Source organism: Artemia sp. Qi Xiang Cuo, unplaced genomic scaffold (assembly GCF_049724085.1).
Source record: "Artemia sp. Qi Xiang Cuo unplaced genomic scaffold, ASM4972408v1 HiC_scaffold_22, whole genome shotgun sequence".
Lineage (NCBI taxonomy): Eukaryota > Metazoa > Arthropoda > Branchiopoda > Anostraca > Artemiidae > Artemia > Artemia sp. Qi Xiang Cuo.
In genome coordinates, this window is record NW_028297431.1 from 5,759,532 (window position 1) to 5,773,523 (window position 13,992).

A 13,992-nucleotide genomic window follows, 5' to 3' on the forward strand; every position below is an offset into this window, starting at 1 on the left:
CACTATTCCCAATATAGAAAAGGAAATGAAAACCTCGATATGGTCCAAAATAGAAAAGAATAAAGGGACATTAAGGCTTACAAAAATAAGAGATCCAAATAATCAACCAATTTCTGGTGGAACATACTACTGACCGTATGTTTCGTATTCGCGACTTCCCTGACCATAAAAACCTTATTGACTTTTAACTATGGAAAAATCCTGAGACTAAGAAGGCAAAACCCAAGGGATGAACACGGGGAAACGGCTGAAATGCAGAAGTTAAACCCGGAACCCCATGAGAACGTCTAAGCCAAGAAAAAGGAAAGACATTAGAAAACGAGTGGGTATAGAGGTCTTCACTCGTCCTTGCTATGTCTAGTTTCTTCCTTGTAAGTGTCGTTTGCGTAAAACCGTACGGCTATGACTCTGGAACATGCATTTCTGAAAGAACTTGGACGTACGTGAGCAATGCAGGCATGAAATATGTTGTAAACTGAGACCTCAAATTAAATGATGTAGCGTAATTTATGTTAAATGGTTATTTTAAATCTAATGTAGAATTAAATAAGTGCCGAAGGAAATTAAAGAGAAATGTGTGTATTAAATAATACTAACGAGCAAAATAAGAGACCTTACTTAAAGTTAAAGAATTAATCTCTTATATCGTCTTTATTCTATAACAACTTAGAAGGAATTTCTGTGTTTTATATTTCCCGATGGGAATTCTATGTATCTGAAACCAACATGATAATAATGTCGTTTTACTAAAATCAATATTTATGCAGTAATATTAGTGTATCTATTTAATATTGTCTTGTAGGGTAACATTCACCCTAAAATGCACCTAATCGTATTGTTTATTATGTACTAAGACTCCTTGATTTTAAAGAACGTGTGATTTTGCCTCGTTATTTTTATTACAGGAAGTGGAATGACATATTGGAAATCGATCATTACAATGCATAATCCAGTGCAGATTCAACCTAGTAGCATCTATTTTCATCATACCTCAACCAACGAAGAGTACTCACCATACACTCCAGGCAATTCTCGTCCTAGCTTCATTTACGAAGATTACAGTTACCTTCTGATCGTGTTTCCTCGATCATAAACCATATTACGTATCAGGTAACGCTATTTGAATCTCAGTATCCAGTGCATTATCGAACTATATAAACACATAAATCCTGTGAATCCCATCGACCAGTACAAGATATAAGTACATAAATATCACCCTTGATAATCCTTATGGACACATATACCATATGACTGTATAGTTATGGTATTTGATGAACCCAAAAATTATTTATGTGTCGCAGATTCACGAGTCGAATCCCTTCCGACCATTTCTTGGAGTCCATTCTATCCCCTCTATCAAATGCGAAAAGTTAATATCTCTGTTATCCCATAAATGTTACGAGATAATTTCTGAAAAATGGACCTGGAAACCAACCATTCAATTACAGAAACCAAAATTAACCACAGAGACTAACACCTCAGTGACATTATAACCTTCCAACAAGTTAAAAGACAGTAAGTTGAAGGAGTCACTAAAGTTTGATGTCGCCCCTTTCCAAATCCAAACATCAATTCCCCTGTGATTAATCAAGGAATCACCACAAAAGTTAATAGACGCAAGCCAGGCACGAACAATTTTATAAGAGAACTGTAATCTCTAAGTGAACGAATGAACAATTTTATAGTAGAAATACATTCTCTGTGTGCTTTAAAATATGCCAAACATGATATGCCGAGAAGAAAATGAACTCACTCCCAGTTTTCAATCCCTTACAACAAGGCACCTTATGAACTATCCAAAAAACAGCAGGTGAGAATGAACTCGGATATCAAAATTCCATACACCCGTACCTGGAAGTATCATTTTCCGTTTGTCAATTGGAGAACCAGGATGAACATAACCATGCTCGAACTATTCTGGGAAGAAACTATATTTTAGGTGTTTTAAAATTTTTGCCAAGACAAAAGGAGTGAAGGACCATAATTTATAACAGAAGGAGTGAGTAGGCTAAGAGACACGTAGGTGGTGAAATATGTGTGAATTTACACATGTTACATTTTAATAGTTTTGATAAAAAATAGTTTTGAAAAAATAACTTTGATGACTTATTATCAGAATTATACAACGAACAAACCTAGTGAAAATCTTTTAATGATTACTAGGGAATGTAGTGAACATTTTAAATCGTTCATATATATATATGTGTTGCTATTTACTTAGATAGAGTTAGTGTAAAGTCAATGTATTTCCCCATTAATTTAGCGTAGATAGGAAGCATAATTATCCTATAGTAAACAAAATAAAAAAAAAACTTGTAAAAGGTGAATTTTCAAAAAAAAATCTCATAGTAAAAGTAGAATAGCCTCAAACTTTTTGGAAATGTAAAAACCATCAGTGTTAGATGTAGGAAAAAAAATCTTTAGTATACTAGCATAGGCTAGAACCATAGATAATCTTAGTCCGATAGATGAACTTTAGATAGGGATATATAATAAAATAAGAAAAGTAATAGAGAAAATTTTTAGCAGTCCTGATTAAGCTAAAATAAAAATATAAAATAATACAATGTCAATCAAAATTATGTAGAATAAATAGTTAATAAATAGCGAATATTTCAAAAACCCAAAGGCAAGCAAGTCCTAATGATGGGACGTCATTAAATAATGGGAAGGGTAATATGTACCGTGAGTAGTATGTGATATATTTAAAATACAAAAAAAATAAAATTCCTTCTTTCTAAAGATAATTCCGACATAAATTAAACTTCCCCTAATTAAGTTCTAATCCCGTTTCCAAGAATCTAAATTCTTAATCAGCAAAAAGGGAAACTGCGTTTTGACCTCAGCCAAACAACGACGCTATTCGGTTTTGAATTTCGCTAAGATATTTGGTAATAAAAAAGATGCTAGATACAATGTTTCTCAGGAAGTTTAAGTCATAAGAACAGTGTTAATGTTTAAATCATCGAATATTGAAAACAAATTATTGGATAGAGAGTTAGCATAATGAAGTGAGTTTGCGAACATAATTACAAGGTAGCGGCCCCTCCACAGGACTTGGGCTAATCGTGATATAGCTCTTAGAGCGCAGGATCAAAACTATGTTTTATAGTGTTGTAAAAGTGCTTTTTCAGGGGCATTCATAGATCAGAATTATTATTATTGGCATTCAGGCATGGCAATTGAAACTATTATAAGACATTCGTTTAGAAGCAGTCATTGTAGAGATTTGGTCATTTTATCTCAGCCACTATTGTTGCCAGTTAAAGTGAAGCTCTGTTGTACACTAAATTTAAGTCTCAATAAAACTATTGCTTTTCTATTTGTGTTTGTTTTTATCTTTATGTCTGTATCTAATCGCACAGCAAGTAGCTAGTTCGTATGCCTCCATCGGAAACGTTTCCGGGAATCTGATTTCTACATAACATTCGAGGTAATTGACTTCGAGATAACTCAAGGAAAAGAGGTTACATTTATATAGTTACATATTTTATTTTCTCTCTAAGAATGAGAATGTCGGTCACAAAAATCACCCCGGAAGACAGGCAAGCATAGCTACATTTGTTCCTCCTCCGTCCCATTCTATTTAAAGCCTCTCTCTTAACATCCTTCCAAGAAGCTCCAGTTTCCCTTAAATCCTTTCTTAGGACCTCCCAACCCAGTCGGGGACGACCTGCTTTTCTCTTTGTCACATTTTTAGAGACTATTCCTCTAGAGAACATTTAGTAAATCCTCAGTCCTTAAGAGCACCCATGTTTCAGAACCATACTTCACCAACCAACCATGAAGACATTTAACTTACCAGAATATAAGTTTATCGTGTTTTGTTATATATGCAAAATGTCTGTATATTTGACCCAATATTTTATTCTTTAAATTTGAATTTAGAAAAAGAAAAAATGTGCAAATTCATGCTTTTGGGTTACATATATATATATTCCTACGATAATTTCTTAAGCCACATAAGCCTGCCATAAGGTTAAGAAAGAAAAACGATCAGAAGCGGGGTTTTAAAGGCCAAACAAAAATACGAAAAAAAAACACACAAAGCGAATATTTTGAGAGGAAAGACGCCTCTCTTCTTCAGCACGAAACAAAAAAATATACTCAAGGAAAGTGCCGAAGAAAAACCAAACAAAACAAACATGGAAAGTCAATTTGAAAAAAAAATAATCAAAAGGTGAATAAATAATACTGAATTTTTTCAGTATTTTCATTTGGCCTTTAAAAACCGAATTTTTGATCATTTTCTTTCTTTATGATATATTCCTACCCATCTTTTGCTCAAGTTGTAAAGGCAGTTTGAAACCCTGGAGCATCAATAGAATATCTTTGGTATCGTAGATGAAATATAATAGAAGACAGTATTTACTTGGTCACCTCATATCATCTCAGGCATTTAAATAGAGCATTTCACAGAAGAAATATCATTTCATAGGAGAAATATCATTTCATAATAGGAACAACATTAAAGGTGCTTGAAAAAATGTTAAAGATACAGATTCTTGCCCCCTCTCCTCAAAATTTCGAAACTGTTTCTAAGTTTTCATGTAGTTTTCTTACAATTTATCTATTTTCAGGTTTTTTAAAAATTGGGACCCTTTCGGGATGTTGCCTCCTGCTTTAATCCTAAATTCAGCTTGCGTTCACGATAACGTTTATATCGAAATTATAGTCTTTTTCTGGAGAATGTATGTGATATAAGTCTCCTATTGAATGTTATATATTATAGTTACCCCGTTCCCCCAAAAAATATCTCAAAGAAACCTATTGAATAAGGAAAATGTAAGATTTGAAAATGATGTAACATTTAAAGCCCGGTAGTAGCACAAACCCCAGTGGCCACCCCATCCCAGAACTGTAACAAAAAGGGAGGCATATCGAAAATTTGTTAGGATGCCATTAGAGAAGCCCCAAATTGCCTAACCTGGCCAGATGGTAGTTAAGCATGTAAATTAAGTATAAGCACAAAAGCCTAAATTTCTTTTTATGAGCTCTCCCCCCCAAAAAAAATGGACTGAATTTCTAAAATGGAACTCTAGAAATTTATTAAATAGAAATTCTTCACATGTTATAAAGTAAGATTTTTATTATTGTCATGTTTAGTTCAGAACAGGGCACAAATTTCATTGTTGCCGCTGTTACTTCCACATCCAGGCTTTCACCTGACGGGGGAGGCTGAGGGTAATATTTTTGGGGAAAGGGTACACCTATAGAAACATATTTATTACACCAATTCGTATTGCTTCAGGTCTGAGAGAAGACATGACATCCAAGGTGTTGAAGAATGTATTAACCGAATCAGAAGAAGGGGGACAATTTCCAGTGCTTTCCCTTGCTTTGAAAGAATTGAGTGAAGCTTTTGATCAAAGCAAAGCCAATTCAAAAGGGAAAATTGTTCCTAGAAAAGGTGCTGATGCTGAATATGATGAAGCAGTGGAAGGTATTGCAGAAGTTCAACTTAGGCTTGACCAATACCTAAAGGAACAACAGAAAGTTTTTGGTTGCAAGGTAAATCACCTCTTTTCTTTTATTTTTTTTGGATGGATACTTAAGGTAACTGTGGGAAATAGTAGACGACGAGAAGTAACTCAACGCTTTTGTCTAAAATATTTTTTTTTAATTTAAGACTGAGGGTCTACTTTTACTACTATCAACTCATTTCAGTATCAAGCTGCCTGGAGCCAAAAGAGCTGCTTATAATTGTTATTTATTGTTGCTCTCCTTCGAAAATTACATTTTCACTCCATAATTGAGATTGAGTCTTAATGGAATTAGCTTTTGGCATTGTCTATAACTCCTGGAGTTTCCATGGAAGGAGAATTACGATTTCGCCAAAATAATGATAATACTAATAATGTGTTTTATCCCTTTTAAGCCATGCTAAAAAATAGTATATATAGCAGCACCAAGCTGTTATATATACTGTAGTATGTTTGAATTTACCGACTTTGCATATGTTTTTTTGTCTGTTTTAGCACAGTCTGTTGTATAAGAAACTATTTTTTGAGAATGGCTTAAAAACTTTAAAACACATTATTAGTATTATTATTATTATTGCCAGATCGTACTTCTCCTTCCATGGAAACTCTAGGAGTTTTAGACAGAACCAAAAGCTAATTCCATTAAGACTCAATCTCAATTATGGAGTGAAAATGAAATCTTCGTCTTTCATTCATACATTAAAATTGTAGGAAAGCAGCAAAATAACATTTAAAAACTTGAAAATGGAACATAAAGCTTAATTAAGATGGGAGGGGCATATCATCAGCAAGTTAATCATCAAAATAATTCTTTTTAGCATCAAGCTGCCTGGAGCCAAAAGAGGTGCTTGTAAAAATTTTCCTTCACTCGAATTTTACACTCGGATCTTCACTTTTTAACCTCTACCTCCTTCTATGAAGTTTAAATGTCCCTTAGAGCCTTTATTATCACTTCTTCGAACCCGTTCAAGAACATCCAGGTTTTTTTTTGGCCGGAAATCTGCTTATAATCCCGTTTTACTCCAATCTAGTCGTAGTTTTCTCTTTATCCCCTCCAATGTAGTTTCAATGTCCCTTGAAGATTTTATTATCGCCTCTTCGAACCCGTTCAAAACGCTCAGTTTTTTTTCATAGTCGGCCAAAATGCACGATGTTTCATCCTTCATCTATAAAATATGACTTGGAAATGTTGAGTAAACATACCTGGTTTTAAAATCAAAGATGTCTGACCCAAAATGGAAAATTCATGATCGCAAGGGATTTATGTATCTTAAGACATGTTTGAAAAATTAGAAGACAAGCTTATTGGAACAAAACTCCCATAGCAATTAACAGCCACTATGATCACAAGATATCTATGACCACAACTGTACAGAGTCTGGCTATAAAGAGGCCACTGGGACTTATTGTCGCATAAAATAAACAATTACAATAATAATCTGATGCAAGCTACACAACATTTAAAACACTAACGATTTTTGAACAGATCACCCAAGGGATTCCCAAGATAAACAGACCAGAGGTCAGTCCAACCTAAAATTAGTATCAGGCTCCCCGTTCCGATAAAATGTATCTTTTATACCAAGCATCAACCACATCTTATCGGGCCCACTGACGCAAATAACAAGGAAGTGGTGATTTCTCAATTGCCTATTCAGTCTCCACATACCAGGGTTAGCTCTTTATCTTAATTAATTAAAAAAAAAAACTCCGAAAAAATAAGTTTTTCAAAGAAAACTAAAGGCCATTTTAAACTTAAGCTCAGGAGATATGAATACCTGTTAAAATTAAAACTCAAAACGACCTGAAAATACTATTAAAGAATAAATGAGACACAAAACGAAAAGATATTGAATAAAGAATCATCGCAAAAAACATCCAAGAAGTAATAATATAAATGAATAAATAAATCTTAAAGGGAGTAATGCTTGGATTGAATATGAAAATCAAGCTTAAAACGAAAAAGAATAATTTGCTATTAGAGTATAAATGAAACTTAAAACGAACAGAAACAATGCGAACAAACATACAATATATATTAATGTAAATGAATAAATAAATCTTAAAACAAGTGGAACTTAAATTGAATATGCAAATCAAGTTTGAATCGAATAAAAATAATTACAAACAAGAGTTTTGGCATCGGCTCACAGCAGAAGCCTAAATCTACTGCGTCATTGGCGCCTTACTGAAAACTATATGAGTTTTGAACAGTCTTAGAAAGTATAAACAAAATCAAAGTGAATATTAGATATATAATGATATTAATTGTCGTAAGACCCATCAGTTCAAGATTTTTTTTTTCACTGTAATTTTTATTTTCATTTTCAATGCTGTAAGAACTCAAAAGAATAAATTTGTAATATATTAAAGAATGGGATATATACCCAATTACTAAGATTTTAACATAATAAAATTAAGAAAGAGCAAGGAACACATTAGACTTACATTCTACATGCATAAAAGAAGCTTCAGCACAGCCATAACCCCCACTGACTTATGTGGTCAGTGTCACGCTATATAAAAGGATATGTTCTGTCAAACAAACGTATCTAAATTCAATCCTTCTAAGAAAGGGTGTGTATTGCTAAATAAGGAAACTGTGTTAAAAAGGGAAATGGTTACAAAATTAGTTCATCGGAAAAATACTCTGAATGAACATCGGCTTAAGCCAGATTCTACCAAATTCATAGCAACTTGATATTAATTCTAAAATTAGAAGGAAATTTCTTACAGTATCCAAATTTTGTTTGTAGTGAAACTACATTTGTCTTGACCAATCCTTGAAAGAACTAATAAATTAAACTAAATATTTGATGTATAATGATATTAATTGCTGAAATCTCATCAGTTCAAAATTTTACTGTAATTTTAATATTTATTTTCAATATTAAGTACAAAAGAAAACATTTGTAATATAATTCGTTTTCAGTAAAACGCCAATGACGCGGTAGGTTTTAGGCTTCTGCTGTGAGGCGATACCCAAACTCACAGTTTATATAATTATCCAGTATGGTCATTCCCTATCTCACCCATTATAAAAACCCGGACCGAGGTGCAAGTGCTCCGACGAACTTAGAAACATAAGCGGCATTAGATCTTTTCACGGGTAGACAAGTCAGATTTCTCTTGAACGCGAAACTTGGCTTCAACATTGGAACTCTAATTTTGAAGAATCTAATTTTAAATTAATTTATTCCAATACATACATGAAAATCGGTAATTAGTAGTGCAATGTTATTATTAGATGTTTTTAGGAATTAAAAATAGGTTTCGAAGTCTCAAGTTGGTTTCAAAGCATTTTGAGAAAGTTTCTGCCAAAATACGTGTTCCAGGGTAATTGGACTGCTGATGGCAGATCCAATGAGAGGTGCTGTTTGTACGCGCCGATATATATATATATATATATATATATATATATATATATATATATATATATATATATATATATATATATATATATATATATATATATATATATATATATATATACATATATATATATATATATATATATATATATATATATATATATATATATATATATATATATATATATATAACTCAAAACGACCAGAAATTATTATTAAAGAATAAAAAACGAAAGGAGAATATTTGGTATGGCGGTAACACTGCATATAAATTTATATAAATGTGTATATATAGTGGGCTGTAATAATGCAAAAGGTAAATATAACATTGGTTTAAGAATGGAAAGAAAGACAAAGAATGAATTTACAACGATAATCAAGTAAAAAATAAGTTTTATTTGAACAATGTCATAAAGCAATGACATTTGATTATGAAATTTGGTGCTTCGCATTGATATTTCAGTTTTAAAAGTTTTATCAATTTTTTCTCAAAGGGAAGTTACGTGGTGGGAATAGCTAAAAAAAGCTAAAAAAAATGTATAGCTAAAAATGTAATATTTCTTATAGTTCCCCGTTAGAAAAAAGTCTTAAAAATATTTTGGAAATTGTGCCGTAAAAGGTCTAAGATTATACAGACTCAGCAGTAAGAAATGCATTTTATTTATTTTCTGGTAAACAAACTGGAAGAAAATTCTATAATAGGAGCTTTTCTAGGGTAAAGCCCCGTAAAATTTTGGATCTGCCACTAAAATGTGTGATGTCCTTCAATTTTCTGAAAATTCCCTAACAATTTTACGAAAAACCTTTCTTAACAGACGTTTGGTATTTTCTTGGATAGGGCTATTGTGGCAACTTTTACCACAGTAACCAATAATTAGAACCCAAGTCCTAAAATTGGTCTCAATCAGGAACCCTTATCGCTATCTAAATTCACAAAGTGCAAAATTTTCAAACAGAGGTGTTTATTGTTTAAAGTTCAGGAAAGGTCTGCCCATTTCATACGAAAACATTGACTGAAAACGAAAGTAGTCTTATCTAGAAAATAAATATCGTAGAAAATAAACATCACGACGTGAAAAAAAAATGATAAATCATCCAGTGGTGGATCCAGAGGGGGGGCGAGGGGTGCCCCCCTATAGTAGTCTAAAGTAGCGTAATTTACCTAATTAACGCAAGTTTGCATTAATTAAACTTGATCCTAAAGTAAGTTTATCCGATCAACCTATTTTACTCCCCCCCCCCCAAAACAAAATCCTGGATTTGCCCCTGAAATCATCACACCTATTCCACCAGTTATCAGAAGAAAAAAAAATTCCTTATTTTCACAAATTTCATCAACTAAGTCATACCTGTAAGATGGGACAGTTGCAAACCACTTGGCCGGCTCACCAAGTTATTTTCTGCTTTCGCAATTTCGAATAATGCACTTTCTAACCATTTCTCATTGATTGACGCAAACACAGTGATACATAACTGCACAAACAAGTGGGAAGAGCTTTTTGTTCGCGGCGAGACCGAAGACCAGAAATGATCTGCGATAAACTTAATGGATAATTCTATAAACTGTGCCCAAACTCTTGTTTGTAGTTATTTTTATTCGATTCAAACGTGATTTGCATATTCAATTTAAGTTTCACTCGTTTTATGATTTATTTATTCATTTACATTAATAGATATTGTGTGTTTGTTCGCATTGATTGTTTATTTAATTTCTGTTCGTTTTAAGTTTCATTTATACTTTAATAGCAAACTATTCGTTTCTGTTTTAAGCTTGATTTTCATATTCAATCTAAGTTTTACTCGCTTTAAGATATATTTATTCACTTATATTATTACCTGATGTATTTTTTTCCTATGATTGTTTATTTAATAACTATTCGTTTTGGGTTTCATTTATTCTTTATTAGTAATTTCTGGTCGTTTTGAGTTTGAATTTTAAAATGTATTCATATCTCCTGAGCTTAAGTTTAAAATGGCCTTTACTTTTCTTTGAAAAACTTGTTTTTCGGAAAGTTTTTTAAAATTAATTTTTGTTCGTTTTTGATTGCCAAAATTTTCAAGTTTTTATTGCATGGGCAGGGGGGTTGCTTACTGTCCGATTATTCTTGACTTTAGAAAACGGATCAAGAACTTTCAATTTATAAATCGAATGAGGCTTTTATCAAAGTCTATGCGAATACCTCTTTGATAAAATCCTTATATATGAACAATAGACAGCTCGCATAACTTGTGGACTGCGATTGGCAACAATGAATGGATTGAAAAAATAGCTCCAATAAGGGTGTTTTGACCATTTCACTTGCTGACACAAAGGGATCACGACTGTTTTGAATTGACCTTAATAGGATTTTGTGTGCCAAAGCAATTTTGCATCTATCACAGAGTATATATTTTAACCTTATAATTGGATAATTATAATAGATTTACTATGCGTTCTTCCCATACAAAACTTTACCTCATTAAAGTCTTAGGGTTGGGGGTGGCGTAGTTGGCAGAAGGAAGAAAACTTTAGCTTAGACAGTAGGAGAGGTGGAGGGTGAGGTTGGAGACTCATCCAATACGGGGCGGAACTTCACTTATCTCCTCCGTTTCCGATTTAGGAGATCAGAAAGACTCATTGGGCTGTAGAATGTTGGACCGTTTGAGTTCTGGAAGACGTTAAAATACTCAAAAATACTTTATTTTTTCAGTTATTGCAGGATTGATTTCATAGATTGTAGAATGGTGAGCCCCCTGGCCCATCATTGGGTGAACCTCAACATCATTTGGGTGAACTAGCGAACAACTTGTTCGCTAGTATCCGTCGATGGCAGTTCATATTTTTTTGGATTTTGTGCAAATCGCGGATATTTGCGAATAACTCGCTTTTATGGTTGTTAGGTATTTGGTTTTATTTTTTTTTAATTTTTGGCTTTTTCTTTGGTTTTTTGGTTCTTTTCACATTGACTTTCCGTGTTTGTTTTTTGTTGTTGTTTTTTTTCTCTTCGGCATTTTCCTTGGATACATCGTTTCGTTTCGCGCTGAAGAAGAGAGGCGTTTGTCCTCTCGAAATATTCGCTTAGTGTTTTCAGTATTTTCATATGGCCTATAAAAAATCCCATCTTCGCTCGTTTTTTTTTCTTTATGTGATGTCAGGCCAATGTGGTTTAAGAAATTATCTTTATAACTTAATACCCGTGTTCTGAAGGGTTGTGGGGGGGGGGGGGCGTTCTCCTCCAAAATATATTTTCTATCTGGAAATCAACTACGCTGAACAAAATGGCTATCTCAAAATTTTGATTGGATGTGTTTTGGGGAATGATGGGCGTGTGGGGGCTAGTTGCCCTCAAATCACTTTCGACAATTAAAAAGAGCACTAGCCACTCCAATTTCCAATAGAATGAGCCATTTTTGAAGTTTCTACTACAACTCCTTCCATATGAAGTTCCCAGGTATGGCAAAAAGTATTTGCAATACTTTGCAAATTTAAAATTACATCACTGAGAAGCTTTTACTTACAAATTTTTGAAAGCTGCAGGTTTTTCCCATCTTTTAACCTGGTCTAATATTTTTTGTTTATAATGATTTTCTAGGTCACCTTCACGGGCTCTGAGAAGAAGCGCTTTCAGATCGAAGTTCCCGAATCAGCAGCCAGGCGTGCTACTAGTGCATACGAACTTCAAGGTAGTCGAACAGGTTTTAAAAGATACTGGACGAAAGAGGCAAAAGAATTGCTGAAGATGATGATGGATGCTGAAGAAAGGAAAGATTCTATTTCAAAGGATATCGCTCGCAGGATATTTGAACGATTTGATAGTCACAGGTGAGATGCCATTCAGAGATATACCAGAATTCATTTTCAGAATATTTTCAACCCGCTTTCAGGGTAGCATAAAATTTATTTATTTGTGTTTTTTAAATAAATTTATTCTCACCTTCCCCTTAACCCTACCCCCTAATAACCCTACCCTGTTATGTTATTAATTACTGTACATGTTTTTAATAATTCTGGCGCTATGAATGTGCCAATTTTATATTGTAGCGCTATTCAGAATGTTTTCGCCTCTTGCACCCCTTCTGGGGTTAAAACTTATGGTTTCCCCTGTCTGGGTCAAAAGTAAGTTAAGAATGGTGTTTCTCATCCTACGGTTAATTGCTATAAAGAGTTGCACATATACATAAATATCTGTTTAATTTATACAGCTATGTCAATCTGTGTTCAAATCAATTCTCGGTTTTGCCGCTGTTTTCAAGAAGAAGCATAAATCGCTGAAATTGTGCTAGGAAATCCTTGGTGGGAAAGCTGCTTTGTTTCTATGAGCGAGCATAGAGTACGATTGGTAGAGCATCAAGCACAGTTCATGGCATTTTCATAATTAATGGCAAATACAATATATTTAGCCTACATTCTTTACGCAAGAGGGTAAATAATTGCTTTTATAGCAATACACTCTTCAACATTTAATCTAACCTATAGCGAAAGGAAAAGGATAGAATTAAGAATCGTATACCCCTCAGCAAAAATTTACACAAAAGTTTTGTCCAGGGGGGGGGGGGGCGAAAGCTGGAAAAACACATCAAAATTTGTTTATATGCATTTTTGTATCTTTTTTACGAGTCACAGAAAAATTTCGGGGGAGGTAGGGTCTAGTTGGATACTGATGTTTCTCAACTGATGCTATCCTACGGTTAATTGTTATAAAGAGTTGCGCATATACATAGATATCTGTTTAATTTTATACAGCTATGCCAATCTGTGTTCTTCTTCTTCTTCTTCAATTTCACAGCAGGCGGGCTTTTTCAGTTGATACTATTTAGCCCTATTCCTTTTGCTTCAATCTGTGGGCTACAGAGCTACTGGCTTGGTTGTCTCTTATTTATTAGATATTCTCAAATATCTTTCAGTAGATCTTTCGACTCAAGAAGCTCAAATGTAAGATGATCGATATAAATTTTTGTGCTTGGTGTGCAGGAATAGTCAGCTAGGCTTTTGGCTGATAGTGAGATTTTGTGGTAATTGAAGCACTTTAACAGTTTAAAATGCAAGGTATGCTATGCAGACGCCAGCATATTACATTCAAATAGGCAGTGGTCAATTGTTTCATTATTCATAATACAATACCTGCAAAGAGGGGATAGGGGAACTGAACCACTTGAAT

At 33.5% G+C, this 13,992-nt stretch overlaps 1 protein-coding gene across 1 annotated transcript in view; it reads left to right on the forward strand.

The window, feature by feature from the left end:
- Positions 1-13,992, forward strand: part of LOC148939089 (DNA mismatch repair protein Msh6-like) — a 113,068-nt gene that overhangs the window by 46,259 nt on the left and 52,817 nt on the right. Inside the window, exons 7-8 of the mRNA XM_089107303.1 lie at positions 5,252-5,511; positions 12,427-12,656. Coding sequence (XP_088963429.1) covers positions 5,252-5,511; positions 12,427-12,656 — 490 coding nt within the window. The remainder of the gene's footprint in view (positions 1-5,251; positions 5,512-12,426; positions 12,657-13,992) is intronic.